General features: G+C 43.3%; 2 protein-coding genes across 2 annotated transcripts in view; one reads left to right on the top strand and one right to left on the bottom strand.

The window, feature by feature from the left end:
* CSPP1 (centrosome and spindle pole associated protein 1) overlaps positions 1-5,876 on the top strand; it is a 106,116-nt gene extending 100,240 nt beyond the window's left edge. Inside the window, exons 29-31 of the mRNA XM_068983446.1 lie at positions 175-284; positions 1,672-1,810; positions 5,094-5,876. Of these exons, the coding sequence (XP_068839547.1) occupies positions 175-284; positions 1,672-1,810; positions 5,094-5,305 (461 nt within the window). The 3' untranslated portion in view covers positions 5,306-5,876. The remainder of the gene's footprint in view (positions 1-174; positions 285-1,671; positions 1,811-5,093) is intronic.
* Positions 5,877-7,006: 1,130 nt separating this feature from the next.
* ARFGEF1 (ARF guanine nucleotide exchange factor 1) overlaps positions 7,007-16,037 on the bottom strand; it is a 131,472-nt gene continuing 122,441 nt past the window's right edge. The window contains exons 35-39 of the mRNA XM_068983519.1: positions 12,441-12,580; positions 11,555-11,723; positions 10,557-10,695; positions 9,662-9,779; positions 7,007-8,441 (exon numbers count right to left, since the gene is read on the bottom strand). Of these exons, the coding sequence (XP_068839620.1) occupies positions 8,277-8,441; positions 9,662-9,779; positions 10,557-10,695; positions 11,555-11,723; positions 12,441-12,580 (731 nt within the window). The 3' untranslated portion in view covers positions 7,007-8,276. The remainder of the gene's footprint in view (positions 8,442-9,661; positions 9,780-10,556; positions 10,696-11,554; positions 11,724-12,440; positions 12,581-16,037) is intronic.

Below are 16,037 nucleotides of genomic sequence, written 5' to 3' on the forward strand. Positions count from 1 at the left end.
AAAACTAGAGTATAGTGATCGTGCAGTTCCTTAAAAATCACTGTATGTTTATTGTGGGCAGATTTTATCATATATAAATAATATCTTAATAAAACTATTAAAAGACAGTCTTGGATTAGCTCTGAATGGAGATGTGAAAGGTGGACATTCACAGCTTCCCCCCGTGTTCTCTAGGTGCGCATGGCGAGACGTACCCTGCCATTGAGGATGGGGGCTTCCTGCTGCTGTCTCCGCTGCCCTCCGCCAGAGAGCGCAGGAGGAACAAACTGAAAGGACTGGACTTCGTATGTATGAAGTGTCCTTTTGTTTTTTCAAGTTTAGGAAGGAAAGGTCTGGGCTGACTCACGGATAAACTGGTGTGGTCCAGTAAAGAAAGAGAACATGCTCTCGATTAGGCTGGACATGGGTCTGAACAGAGGCTCTGCCACCAAATGCTGGATGACCGTGAGCAGGTTACTGGGACACAAAGGCCCTCTGAGTCATAACATATAATTGATTCCTTATTATTGCCAAGTGGTATTTCATTTCATCATAATATTTCATTTCATTGTGATTTTTTTCCCCCAATTAGATAGACATTTGGGTTGTTCCCACTTTTTCTCTGTTATCAGTACAGCAGCTTTTAACATTAGCATACAGATGTTATGTTTTCTTTTCCTGTAACATCTTGAGGAACTACCAGACTGTTTCCCAAAGTGGCTGCTCCACTTTGCATTCCCACCCACAGTCTGTGAAGGTTCCAGTTTCTCTACAGCCTGGTCAACATTTGTTAGTGAGTGTTACGTATTATTTAATAGTGGATTTGATTTTGTATTTTTCTGACAAAATGATACTGAGCATCCTTTCTTGTGCTTCTTAGCTGTTTGGAAATCTTCTCTGGAGATAGGTCTGTTCAAATCTTTGGCCCGTTTTCTGATTGGGTCACCTTTTCATTGTTGAGTTCTAAGCTCTTTATAGATTCTGGATACAAGTCCTATATTAGATGTATGACTTAATAGATATTTTCTTGATGGTGTCCAGTGAAGCACAGAAGCTTTTGATCTTGACAGAGGTATAGCTTACCAGTCTTATTTTTGCTCGTGCTTTTGCTGTCATATCTAAGAAACCATTGCTTAACCCATGATCGTGAAAGCTATTTCTGTGTTTTCTTCTAAGAATTTTAGCTCTTAAATTTAGGTCAGTGAATCTACTTTGAGCTAATTTTTGCAAACGTAAGGGTCCAAATTCATTATTTACATGTAGATATTGTTATTCTGCTACCATTTGTTGAAAAAAATCCTAGTGAATTTTATTGGTTTTTCTGCCCCTAGGTATAAGGGCTTAGCTGGACTCTCTATTTCTGTTCCACTCATCTATGTCTACCCTTAGGCCAGGACCACCCTGTCTTGATTAGTATAGCTGGACTGATTCTTAGCCTCTGATGTTTCAGTTTTTCCTTTTGTGTTTTGTAATTCCCCACCTTTATCCACTCTGGTAGCATTTATATGTTATCACCAAATGCTTTACCTTCATCTGAGCCTGCAAGGATAAACACAAGTTAGAATATAAATGCTACAGATTTAATTTTGTTCATCACTATACATTTATCAAGGTTAAGAACATGTTTTGATTCACTTATTTTGAACATATTTTATGTTAATGACCATTTCTGAAGTTCTGTTTTAATTACAGGATAACAGTCACCCTGATGTGCCACCAGATGGTGTCTCTTTAAAATCTGTATCCAGTATAAATATTGATCAGCTTAGAATGAGAAATGAAGAACGAATTCGAAGACTGAATGAACTTCAGAATAAACATATTACTACAGGTAAAAGGCCAAGTATAATAGCCAACAGCAGATTCGGTGAAAACTCAAACCTGCTTCATGGAAGTTTTCACTGATGGCTGAGAGAGGAAATGAGTTCTGAAGTCCTTTGAGTTGTAGAGCCTAAGGATTAATTTTGCAGCAGATTGTTTATACCATAGGGAGTACCCCTTTTCAAGTGGACTCTGAACAGATAAGGTTTTTTTGTGTTAAACATATCAAGACTTTGCTTTCAGCAGGGAAAATGTTGATTTGTACTGGCATCTTGCTTCCCTACTGGAGAAGTTGTTCCGTTGCTCAGTCATGTCTGACTCTTTGCGACCCCATGGACTGCAGCACGCCAGGTTTCCCTGTCCATCACCAACTCCTGGCGCTTGCTCAAACTCATGTCCATCGATTCAGTGATGCCATCCAACCATCTCATCCTCTGTCGTCCCCTTCTCGTCCTGCCTTCAATCTTTCCCAACATCAGGGTCTTTTCCAAGGAGTCACTTCTTCACATCAGGTGGCCAAAGTATAGGAGCTTCAGCTTCAGTCCTTCCAGTGAATATTCAGGACTGATTTCCTTTAGGATGGACTGGCTGGATCTCCTTGCCATCCAAGGGACACTCAAGAATCTTCTCCAACACCACAGTTCAAAAGCATCAATTCTTCGGTGCTCAACTTTCTTTGTAGTCCAACTCTCACATCTATACACGACTACTGGAAAAACCATAGCTTTGATTAGATGGACTTTTGTTGGCAAATAATGTCTCTGCTTTTTAATATGCTGTCTTGGTTGGTCATAGCTTTCCTTCCAAGGAGCAAGCATGTTTAAATTTCATGGCTGCAGTTACCATCTGCAGTGATTTTGGAGCCCAAGAAAATAGAGTCTGTCACTGTTTCCCCACCTGTTTGCCATGAAATGATGGGACTGGATGCCATGATCTTCGTTTTTTGATTGTATTTTAAGCCAACTTTTTCACTCTCCTCTTTTACTTTCATCAAGTGGCTCTTTAGTTCCCCTTTGCTTTCTGCCGTAAGGGTGGTGTCATCTGTGTATCTGAAGTTAGTGACATTTCTCCTGGCAATCGATTCCAGCTTGTGCTTCATCCAGTCTGACATTTTGCATGATGTACTCTGCATGTGTTAAATAAGCAGGGTGACAATATACAGCCTTGATGTACTCCTTTCCCTATTTGGAACCAGTCTGTTGTTCATGTCCGGTTCTAACTGTTGCTTCTTGACCTGCATACAGATTTCTCAGGAGGCAGGAAAGGTGGTCTGATATTCCCATCTCGAAGAATTTTCCATGGTTGGTTGTGATCTACACAGTCAAAGGCTTTGGCATAATCAATAAAGCAGTAGTAGATGTTTTTCTGGAATTCTCTTGCTTTTTCTGTGATCCAGCAGATGTTGGCAATTTGATCTTTGGTTCCTCTGCCTTTTCTAAATCCAGCTTGAACATCTAGAAGTTCACAGTTCATGTACTGTTGAAGCCTGGCTTGGAGAATTTTGAGCATTACTTTACTGGCGTGTGAGATGAGTGCAGTTGTGCAGTAGTTTGAACATTGTTTGGCACTGACCTTCTTTGGGATTGGAACGAAAACTGATCTTTTCCAGTCCTGTGGCCACTGCTGAGTTTTCCAAACTTGCTGGCATATTGAGTGCAGCACTTTCACAGCATCATCTTTTAGGATCTGAAATAGCTCAACTGGAATTCCATCACCTCCACTAGCTTTGTTTGTAGTGATGCTTCCTAAGGCCCACTTGACTTCGCATTCCAGGATGTCTGGATTGAAGTGACAGATTATCAGAAGTCAACTTTAAAACCTTGTTCTTTATATAACACATCTTTTATAAATTTGTAGTGGTACAAAGAAATTTTTTTTAACCTTTTTACTTGGCTTTCTGTATGTGGATAAAGCAAAAAAGCTTCAGGATAGTGTTTCCTTTTTAAATGTCAAAATATAGACTTTTTTTTATCATGCAAGGCATTGCCATATCTCACATCTTTGGTGAACAGCGGGTTAAAAGCTTGCTCACTGAGCACAGGCAGGCAGAACACTTCCTTAGGCAACTGTTGAGCTCCTCTGCCAGCTCTTGGCCACCTTCTTTATGGCACTGCTATCAGTCATGAGGATAAGAGGATGATACTATAGTAATAAGCCCTATTATTAGCTATAGCAAATAGCAGAGTGGTCTATTTGAACAATTCACCTTATTCTGTTAGACTACATTACAATAATTTCTAAATAACTTTTTTTAAAGATTTTTGAAAGATTTAGATTCACCCTTTAATGTTGCATTAATTTAAAACTGTACTCATACCATCTCTATCAAGATATCATGTGTTCTGATTGTAGGAATTTCTTACCAAATACCAAACATGGTAGATTGACAAGAGAAGTACTTTTCATACCATACCTAAAAAAACGTGGACAGTGGGAGAGAATGCTTGCTTTCTGGCTAAAAGACATTTTAATCTGTACTGAGAACTACCTCTGAACAAGGATATACTTAAACTGAGAGAAAATAAACCATCTGAAGTATCTTTTTCAGAAGACTTTCAACTTACAAACTTTTTAAAACACACTATCCTTTCAAACAGCTTTTTAGTATGATGTAGATTGATTGCTCATTGCATTGATTGCACATGTCCATTTGTTGAACTAATGCTTCACAGACCAGAAGATGTAATTTAAAAAAAAAAAAAAAAGAAATTGACATCACAGGGTAGGGAAGACAGGTTTTCCTATTATTATATCTAATGAGAAGGTAAATAGATTTAGAAGCTCTGCATATAACCAATTAAAAGAATGAAAAATGAGAGCTACGTCTTAATGGAATAAATACAACCTCTTAGATTAGATATAAGAATGGAAGTAATTTCATCCCTGTCCAATGTTTTCCTAAAAAGATCTTATTTCCTTAAAACAGTGTCAGAAGTAGTTCCAAAACCTTGCTAAAAATAGAAAGAAGTTTGGTGTGGCATCCTTCAGGGGACACAAAGTAAGACTGTGGACACTTTCTAGTCATCTGGTGTCATCTGCTGTCCTGAATCCCTGTGGGTGCTGGGACCATACAGTCATCTTGCTCAGGTGGTCCTGTTTTGTTCCATATCACTGGCCTGTTCCTGGGTTTGCTTTCCTATCTCTATATGGAGGGGTGTGGACAAAACAGGACGGTTTAGAACACAATGCTGTGGAGAAATGCAGCGCTTAATGGGTCAGAATGCAGGAGGTCTGTTCCCATCACCTACCTGCCGCTCCTGTTACCTGAGTCAAGTCTCTCTTGCCTCCTTCAGATGATGAGAGTTCACTGGTTGACCCTGATGACATCATGAGGCACCGGGGTGACGACGGGTCAAATTCTGTAGCCACTGAGCCCTGGCTCCGCCCAGGCACCTCAGAAACACTGAAGCAATTCATGGCGGAACAGCTGAGGCAGGAGCAGCAGCAGGGTCCTGGCAAACCAGGTGCTTTCACGTGGCAGGGCCTGTCCACTGCACACGGTTAAAATCAGTCTGTACTGGACCCAGTAGTGCCTTTGAAGCTGAAAGGAATGTGAAACCTGAACCTGAATAATACGTGCTACTTTTGGCCTGTACATGGCAGTTACTCATATTCCATCTGTATATAAGGTATATTTTTTCCATGATGATATATATGATGTATTTATATTATGTACATAAATAACAAGCCATGGCTATTAATTTATATAATATAGAATTGTATAGAAGTATTTTTGCACAACTTTGCCATAAAGTAGGGTGGTAATGAACTCTTGGAATCAACTACCGTATGTGCATTATTTTAAATTCTGCTTGTAAGAGGTGAATAAAACAAGTGTTAACAGCACTGTGAGAGTACTCTTTGCTGTGTGTACATCTGTTGCTGTTTTCACTATTCAGAACCATCTTTTCACTTAGCAAATAGACTGGTGATAGCTGTCGCTCTGTAATCAGAATCAGATGTGCTATTTTCATTTCATTTGTAACTACTGATTCAGTATAAATTATAAGAGTTGTTAGTGATGTTATCCCTATGAGCCATGCACTTACATGTCACATCTTTCTGCCTCTATTTTTGTGCCAATGAGGGCAGTAAGTGTGCTCTTTATATGATGTAACTACTTCTTGATAAAAATAAATTATTTTTATTACCAGTGTCAGTTTCTTACTTTAACTGGAGTTGAGGTTTCTATATAGAAGTCGAGGAGAGGCAGGAGGACCCTGGGGTCAAGGACGGGGATCCCTTGCCGCATGGCTGAGGACCCTGTGGTGAGTCATCAGCCCTCCTAAATGCTAAGAGGTGCCTTTAAAAAAGGGAAGACTAATTCAAATCCTTGGAAATATTTCTTGTTAGATTCTAGTAATGAGAGCCGAGAACACACCTAGGCACTGATGGTATGCTTCTAAGATCAGGTAAGCACACGCTTAAGTGGAAACTTCTCAGATATTTGGAATTTTAGTTGCATATAAATGCCATGTTAATTTTTGTAATGAAATCATTTATGAGAATTTTTTTTCTTATGTCTTCACCTGAAAGTAAGATGAAAGCCTCAGCTGGAGAAAAGTCCTGATTTTATGCCATAAACATTAATACACACAGCCAGGTCCTCTGAAATACCCTGAGACAGGCCAAGATGGCCATGGGGGCTCCTGGCTCTTGCAGCATCCAGTTGGGCTTGCACAGGGCCAGGCCCTGGGGTAACAAATGCAGTGCACGTACAAATGTTCTGCTCAGTGACTGCTGGTGACCTGAGAGATGCAAGGACTAAGACTGAATGCTCTCGGTTTTTTTAACACAACCATCAAAATAAACAGTCATTACGTGTTCTCTTTTTTCTTTTCAGGTTGTTGTACCACTCAACTCTGAGGACACACACCGCCACCCTGCAAGCTGCCGCAAAGGTAACTTTAGCTCTTTCTCTCAGCGTTCGTTCACATAGTACTGCCCTCTTCTGGGTTCATAAATGCACAAAATATTAAACTATGAATAGCCTATAGTTGAGAAAGCAGGATATGGGGGAGGATCAAATGCCAGGAGCTGGAGAGAAAATATCACAACTAAAGGACATTGAATTCACATAGAGCTTTCAATGAGAATATCCTTTCCTTAGTTAGGCTTTTAAGGAAAAAAAAAAAAAAGTCAATGAAACATGGGGCCGTGGATGACATAGGTTTTGATTGCACTGATGAAATAATCCAAAAACTTTATTGACCTATAACCTGATTAGAATATGCCAGATGAGAATCAATATTGTACAGAAAGTTGTACAGAATTTTTTACATAGAAAACTTTACATCTGTACCATATACATTTTATCCATCTGAAAAAATTTTCTACATCCACTGTTAATACGGAATGCTTGACAATCTTGTTTTTTTAACCATCAGAGCACAATTCACAGTATGAATACGTTTCCAGTAAATCTAACCTCCCCAAACCATGCCAGATTTGTTATTTTAATATATTCAACATTAAATTCTGTACATAGAGTAAAATCTACATCAAGCCCCACCACCCAAAAGAAAAGAAAAGGAAGTGACAGCAACCGAGATTCATTCTGCAGTGATTCAAGTTTCGGTCCACGAAGGATCATTCTATTTTAATGGCTCATCTTTCAAAGCCCTAAGAGAAGTGTATTACAGGTAGGTACATCAGCAGGGGTATGTTCCACCTTTGTTGGTGTTGATCATGACAAGTGTCAGCCACAACAGCTTCTGGGCATGTTAAACCCTCAAAATAACCACCCTGTAAAAAGGGTAAAACCAAATCCCCACAAAATAAAAAAGACAAGAAGTTCAACCCAAATGTTTAGTGCATTTGACAAAATATTATAGGTATTTAGCAAATGAATAAGAAAATAAAGAAATAAAACAGTGCAGGAAGAACTCTATAATGTCTTAAGATTTTTATATTACAGACCTGCATCTCTGTACATTTTTCACAGAAGGATCATTACCAGTATCTCAGATAGCCTGAGTGTGCAAAAATCTTCAGAATAAGAATACCATAGTTGCTAAATAACTTTTACCATGAACAATAATTTCTTCTTCTCCCCCCAACCCCCAATTATAAACATTTTATCCTTCAAAATACAGCTCTCCTGAGTTGTACTTCTTGCAGAAGTTCAAATCTTTACATCTAGAGTTCTTTGGGTAAGTTTCACTTCCATACCTGCCAGAAATATGTAGGGCTCTCCCTGCCACTGAGAACAGGGAAGGACATGTGAGAGCATACAAGCTGACACTGTGGGAACAGGTTTTTTGCTTGTGAGCCCAACACGACAAACAGAATCCACCAGGTTACAAAAGGGATGGACGGGAGCACTGCAGGTTCGAACTGAAATTCTAAGCTTCTTAGAAGTAACCTTTAGACACAGCAATCCAGAGAAACCATTTTTCAGGTAGGAAACCTCAGCTCCGGGGTCCTTTTAAAGAACGGAGGGATGTAAACGCCAACAGAAAAATACGAAGTTCCCATCATTGCTTGTTTATTCCAAGTTCCTGTTCAGGTGGTTGTGATATCTGAAAAACTACTCCAATTCTCAGAAAAAATCTTCTAAGAACAGCACGAAGTTCAGGAATCAAGTCAAATTGCATAATTTCACATAAGAGAGGGTAGTAGAATGATGCATGAGCTTTAAACTGGGGGGAAATGAATTCTGTTAGTAATGCTCTCATTGCAAACCACAGAACCTCAAAGTGCCTTTAGAAGGAACCCACTTGGGGACAGTGCCCTGAGAGTGAAGACAGGAGACGCATCTGCGTAGAGCAGTGATTATTTGATCATGCGCCTGAACGACTGAGATGTATTCAGAACTTAATACGTACAAGATTCACTTAGTTATCCATCCTTATTTTGGAAAACATTTTTCATTACATTTCCTTGACAAACTTAGGACAAGCATTTAGTATTTATCATTGTTTTCCCTCGGATAATAAGCAAAAGTAAGAAGCCAAGCAAGAATCACAGTTTTTATAAGCTATGGGTTACTGAAACTATTCTGTCTGGTAAACAGAGTTCTCTCTAAAACTTCAAATTCTATCTAATATTGTAATATAAAATATGAGGGCTCCATGCATTCTATTTTATTTTTGTTGTAGTTTAATCTCTCAATACTAGCTGTCTGCCTGTTCTCTCTCCTTGGCTGTTCTCCCACCTCATAAGGTATGAGGGAGCGGTGTGACACACTGGTAAGAAGGCAAAGTGTGAGACAAGGCAGATGGATTGGAGGTCCTTCTCGTCCACTTGGCTGTTGGTTGCCGGAAGGTACTTCTCCAAGCTCTACCTGGCCCAGGTCAGAGGGGCACACACATGGGCACAGAGCGGCATTACATGGCATCTGTGGGGCCCAGTGTCAGCCACCAGATTAGGTATTTTTAAACCTTTTTAGGGATCACAGGAACCCCCGATTCCATTTATGTGGGCTGTACATTGGTACATTTTTTAACAAGTACAATGTGTTTCTGAAAAGTCTAAATGGTATATACATCTATACATTATACATCTGATCTTTGTTTTCTACTGGTTAAAATTCTTAAATGAGTTTACGGCCCATTCCCACAGAATCAGTCCCTCTGCCAGAGGAACAACAGGAGCCTGTTGCCCCAATGCAACCATGATCACGGCCACGCCTGGCAGCTGTCCTGGATGTGACAGGAGAGACTCCCAGGGTCGGGATGGGAGCCACAGCAGGGGCGGGTGGGGGAACTGTCCCAGCGGATTCTGATTCCTCCCCTAGTGCAGCCCTACAGGATCACTCACTGGAGAAGAGTGGGGTGGGGAGGGCCTCCACCCCCACCTCCCACTCGGGCATGCGCCCCTCAGGCTGGGGATGCTGGTAGACAAGGTGCCTGGTACTCACCCTATTATCGCTGATCTTCAGGACTTTAGTCAGAAATAAGAGCAGTAAGTTAGTCCAGGCTTCCCGATGACTTTCCGACGTTAGAGTAAGAAAGTAACTGAGCGCTTCACTGCAGACACTGAAACGGAAAAGGTTCCCCATCACGCTTGCTGGTGGTGCACCTGCTGGCCTGACATCACCACGCAGGAACAACTGAGGCCAGGAGGACAGTGAATGGTAACTAACGTCAACTGGAGCCTATCGGGAAACCCACATTTTCTTCCCTTTGGAAGTTCTCATAAGCTAAACCGCCATGCAGAGCACAAGCACGGGATTGGTGTCGAGACTGCAGCTGAAACCCGGGGTGGCCCTTCCCCTCCTGCACTGTGACCTTGATGCTTTGGGGCCTTAACAGCCTCATCAAGAACTGGGGAAACGGCCCAGGTGACTGCCAGAAATTCTAAAATGAAATTAGTTGGTTTCTGAGAAAAATCTATTCTCTCAAGAAGACAAAAGAACACAAGGTAAAAGACTGTATTCTTTCTGAAAGGACAAAATCTTAACGAAACTAAAACACCAACTGGAACTCCACATACTTTTTCAAACTAAATGTCAGCAGGAATGTTTTTCATTTTCAGAAATGGATCAGTTTCTAAAAACAAATCTATCGATGACATGAAAAAGAGCCTAAAAATTAAGACCTAGCACTTCCTCCTTTGTCCTGTAACAGCTAAAATAGACAATTTGCTTACATCTCAACAACTCTGCGGAAGCACATTTGTCTATAAGACTGTTAGCTTTTACAATCTCTTCCGCAGGCCCCAAGTAATCTGCCCAGCTGCGGACTCCCCAGGCACAGTGCGGCCCTCCGCACACTGTGCTGAGCAGCCACGTGGGCCAAAGCCCCGAGTCTTACTTTAAGAGCCTCTGCTGGACCTCCTCCCAGGCGCTGGCCCGGCTCTCGTCCGTGTACATCCGGAAGAGAATGCGCAGCCCGCAGGCCAGACTGCTCGTCTCCTGCTTCAGAAGGTTGGGCTTGGATTTGCCCTTGAAGCCTGCAGAGGGGAAGTCGGAGTTAACAGGAGGGGAGCATCTAGTGAAGGTGCACAGCCTGCGTGGAACGCAGAACGGTCAAAGGTCAGCAGCCTGCAGGCCCAGGGAAGTGAGGAGCCCAGGGCCCTTGGCAGGAACAGTCTCAGCTGAACCGTGGCCACAACTTGGGCTGAATCAAGGGGAAAAAGTTAAGTAGCATCTATTTACAGAAGCAAGGCTGTACAAGAAGGGAGAGAATGAACAGAGCCTGGGTGGGTTTAATGAGGCTGTAAAGAGACAACATGGATGAAAGAAAATTCCTAAGTGTACAGCACTCAGCACTCTGTCAGAGGACTTTTCTGTTCAAGGAACAGCAGCGTCCTCCTTTTTTATGCATATTCTTCAGCCTCTCACTCTCAGCACTGTTCTGCACCTAATTGGCCCCAAGTAACTATTTCTTAAAAAAATAACACTGTCAGTAATATTGTTAAAAAGCTTGCTTCTTAAATTTAACTTGTTCAAAAACAAGTCTCCCTCCCTCTTATGTTCTGGCCACACCCTGGGGAACAGGCACTCAATACAGATGCCTTCATGCCTGGGACCCTCCCACTTTTTCTCAGTTCTAGTAAGCAGACGGTATCGATAGGAAGGCCCAGGCTGAGCACAGAAAGTGAAAAACAATGTGAAAACCAGTTAACAGTGTGATTAAACACGGGAGACTCATCCACCCAGGCAGTTATTTGGCATTTTCTAGGCCGGAGAAAGACCCGTTGATGGACTGTTTGCCAACAGCTGGTGAGGACTCAACGTTCACGCTGTGAGTCCCCTTGGGTGACCCCGCTGCTTGCCCACTAAGGGCACGGCCTGCACAGCATGGCTTACCTGCCTTCCACAGAGCTGTCCTCTGTTCGTTGTTGGAGTTGAAAGCTTTTGCAAATCTGTGTGACTCTAACAAGCAGTCCAGTAGCTTGAAGAGTTGTTGTGATGTTAAAAAGCGATACATTCCTTGGTCTTGAGTGTCCACTCGAACATCAAAGTCCACAGCGTCTCTCTTTGGAAAACAAACCACCATAGCACAGGCACCCACAGTCACAGAACCAAAGACCACTTCTATGAGCAAGCCATAGAACTTAATCTGTCTCAACAGTAAAAGACCACCTTCTCTTATTAAATCTCCAGAATCTTTATTCCTTGCACCCTTCTCACTGAGCACACCCCCAATATCTGTGGCTCCCTGCCCACGACTCTTGACCCCAGAGCTCTGCCCCAGGAGACCCTCAGCCTCTGCCCCCTTCACGTTCCTCGCCCTGCTTAGGTCCTCACTTCTGTTAACCAGTTTGAGGCTGTGGACTGTAATCATAAATATCCTTGTGCATAACCTACCCCTCACCCCTTTAGCAACTAGCTGGCAAAGCCCCTACTCCGCAGTGGATGAAGGATCACTTGCCCTAGTACAGCTGACTGCAGCCTTCTCAGTACAGCTTTCTCACGGAGCTGCAAGGCAGCACTGGCTCATGGCTCCTCCTGGCTCCCTGGTTCTTGCCTCCAAGCTCTTCACCCGCTGCTTCATCGTGAGCTCTCAACCACCAGGCCCCAGGCTCAATCCCGAAACCCCTCCCTGCTGTGCCCGCACTCAGCCTTGGCGGTGTCCTCAGTCCCATGGTCTGGGCTGACAGCCGTGGGGTGATGATGGCCCCCAAATAGCCCCTCTCGCTTCACCTCTGCTCAGAAGCCCAGACAGCAGAGCTGACCCCCTGCACCCACTCACCTGCGCCGCGGCTAAGTTTTCCGCGTCCTCCTTCCTACTTGTGGCGGGGAAGAACACGATGTTGTCGATAGTCTGGATGAGTTCCAGCTGCACAACACATTTAATCAACAGGGCGGCAAACAATTTTTGTTCTGGAAATTCTGTGAGGAAACCCACCCCAATGCACATGCAAACAAAAATTATTTTGAATCCTTTATAATTTCTGTGACATTACAATGCTAAGGAAACATTAACATGTATGAAGGTAACTTGCACACATCACATTGAAGGACAGCCTGCTTCTCCACATGAGCACTCAGTAAAAGCTACATTTAATCAGTATTTAGAAAAGCCTTAGAAAATTCACTTCTTCAGTAAACAAAAATATTCAAAATAACTGAACAGTGAATACATTCAAGAAGGTGCCAGGACAAATTTTAAAGTAATATTTAGGTTATTCCTGAATAAAATGCATCAAATGGATTAAAAGCTAGTTTCAATAGCATTTGCTACAAACCCAAGTTTGAACTTTGACTACAGGTAATATAAATTGACTATGCCAAATCCTTTGACTGTGTGGATCACAAGAAACTGGAAAATCCTGAAAGAGATGGGAATACCAGACCACCTGACCTGCCTCTTGAGAAACCTATGTGCAGGTCAGGAAGCAACAGTTAGAACTGGACATGGAACAACAGACTGGTTCCAAATAGGAAAAGGAGTACGTCAAGGCTGTATATTGTCACCCTGCTTATTTAACTTCTATGCAGAGTACATCATGAGAAACGCTGGGCTGGAAGAAGCACAAGCTGGAATCAAGATTGCCGGGAGAAATAACCATAACCTCAGATATGCAGATGACACCACCCTTATGGCAGAAAGTGAAGAACTAAAAAGCCTCTTGATGAAAGTGAAAGGAGAGTGAAAAAGTTGGCTTAAAGCTCAACGTTCAGAAAACGAAGATCATGGCATCTGGTCCCATCACTTCATGGGAAATAGATGGGGAAACAGTGGAAACAGTGTCAGACTTTATTTTGGGGGGCTCCAAAAGCACTGCAGATGGTGATTGCAGCCATGAAATTAAAAGACATTTACTCCTTGGAAGGAAAGTTACGACCAACCTAGATAACATATTCAAAAGCAGAGACGTTACTTTGCCAGCAAAGGTCCGTCTAGTCAAGGCTATGGTTTTTCCAGTGGTCATGTATGGATGTGAGAGCTGGACTGTGAAGAAAGCTGAGTGCCGAAGAATTGATGCTTTTGAACTGTGTGGTGTTGGAGAAGACTCTTGCGAGTCCCTTGGACTGCAAGGAGATCCAACCAGTCCATTCTGAAGGAGATCAGTCCTGGGATTTCTTTGGAAGGAATGATGCTTAAGCTGAAACTCCAGTACTTTGGCCACCTCATGCAAAGAGCTGACTCATTGGAAAAGACTCTGATGCTGGGAGGGATTGGGGGCAGGAGGAGAAGGGGACGACAGAGGATGAGATGGCTGGATGACATCACCGACTCGATGGACATGAGTTTGAGTAAACTCCGGGAGTTGGTGATGGACAGGGAGGCCTGGTGTGCTGCGATTCATGGGGTCGCAGAGTCGGACACGACTGAGCAACTGAACTGAATATAAAAAAGCCAGAAGAAAACAACAGGAGCTAGATCTGTGAGGCAGGGAGTGAGGGGCTAGAACTGTGACCAACTGGAAGATATGGAGGGTCAACCAGAGTACATGCTTTATTTGGATCCAGGTTGGTGGGTGCATCTAAAATGGCCTCCTGTTTCTAAAGCATAAGCCCAGAAGTCCATGCAGTCATGCCTAGTGCAGGACTGTAAGAGCAACCACCCTGGAGGTGACCAGTGCTCAGACATGGCCTGGGGTGGAACACGGCTGCCTTCCTCTGGCCTGAACCACTGTGCTTCGAAGGGCCATTTCTAAAAGGACACACAGACTCATGGAAGGAAGGACTTTCCATCTCCATGGCGTCAGGTGAGCAGATGTAGAAACCCAAGTTTAGGAAAGACAACTCAGCTACTGAGATGCTCAAGAGCTAGCAGCAGTGACCCAGCCAAGGTCAGTTCTCCGGGAAGCCTTCCAGGAGCTGGATGGTCGTCCCTGGTGCGGTGGGATCGGGGAGGCCTGTACACTGGCCTCAGGACATCAGCTCCAGCACTGGACACCTTGACAACCACTCAGATTTTCTCTACTTTGCTTTTATCACAAACTCCCTTTTCTGGCACCAATTTCTAGAATTTAGTTTTTTTGTTTTTGGCCACACCTGCAGCTTGCAGGGTCTTAGCTCTCTGAACCTGCGCCATGGCAGCGAGAGCTCTGAGTCCTCACCACTTGGACCCGCCAGGGAATCCCCCAATTTCCAGAAGTTAATTCAGGTTTTAGGAATTTGGGGTAGATAGCCAAACAACTTACTTAAATTTATTCTTTATTAGGTCATGATGGCTCCTTTCCAGATTTCAGAAATGTTGCTGTACGGAACATTCAGTTCTTAGTATTAGGTCTCAAGTCAAAAAATGTAATAAACCAAAGACACCCCCCCAAGTCCAAGTTGTCCTTTCCTAGCCCTCCCTCATCCAAGTCATAACTACACTCTCAGGTTTCTGGGGAAGGACATGCTGGCCACACCCCAGACTCGAGGAGACTGAGGCTGAGGAGACGTGTTCTCACCAGCCACCACGTCTGCGTGGGCATTCAGAGCTGTCGCAGGTGAGGAGCTGGACTCAGCCTCACCAGCAGGGACCAGCAGTGTGTCTGGGGGACAATTTCTATCTGAACAAGTCTGCTTCACAAACTCATGTTAAGGACCATTTCACTGGGGCAGCACCAGCTTCTGAGCGTGAAGGAGGACCGGAGCAGCTGCAACCTGTGCTCCTCTGAGCCACCTCCTTGGGCACCACTGCCCCGTCCCCTGCACGGAGGGATCTTGGGGGACACAGGAGCTCTTCCTAAAGGACTGCGAGGGGGTGGTGGGAGGAAGGAAACATGAGCCCTCAGATCAGGGGGGCAGGGGGCAGCACTCTCCACTCCAGTTCAAGGCCTGTGCCCAGATCAGCTCAGTGAAAACTTGCAACTACGTCTTTCCCTTCCAAGGTCCAGTCCTGGGGTTGAGAGAGAGCAAAGCCATGTACTGTGGCATTTTCCAGGGTAGACCAAAGCTGGTATGGATTCTAACAGCTGTGCTCCAGAAAACAGGAATGAAAAACGAAAATGGACAACTCACCACCACCTATCTCCCTTCTAAGAAGCGAGACACAGTAACTGAAGCTAGAGGCTCCTTTCCAGGAGGTACAAAATCTGTCTTCCCTCAACAACAAGTATAAATACTGAGGGTTAATAAAAATACCCTGAAAACAATAAACTGAAAATGGATCAATTCCTTAAATGTAAGAGCTGTAAGTATAAAATTCTTGGAAGACAACACTAGGGAAGATCTCCCTGACCTTAGTTTGGGCTGCGGTTGGTTCCTAACCATGACACCAGACATGTGAGCAACAGCAAGACAAACTGAACTTCAGCAAAATAAGAACTTTCGTGCAATCAGAGCATATCATCAGAAGTGAAAAGATGACCTACAGAATGGGAGAAAATAAACCCCTGCAAATCGTGTA

The sequence above is a fragment of the Capricornis sumatraensis genome, chromosome 11, assembly GCF_032405125.1.
Source record: "Capricornis sumatraensis isolate serow.1 chromosome 11, serow.2, whole genome shotgun sequence".
In the NCBI taxonomy this organism is placed as follows: domain Eukaryota; kingdom Metazoa; phylum Chordata; class Mammalia; order Artiodactyla; family Bovidae; genus Capricornis; species Capricornis sumatraensis.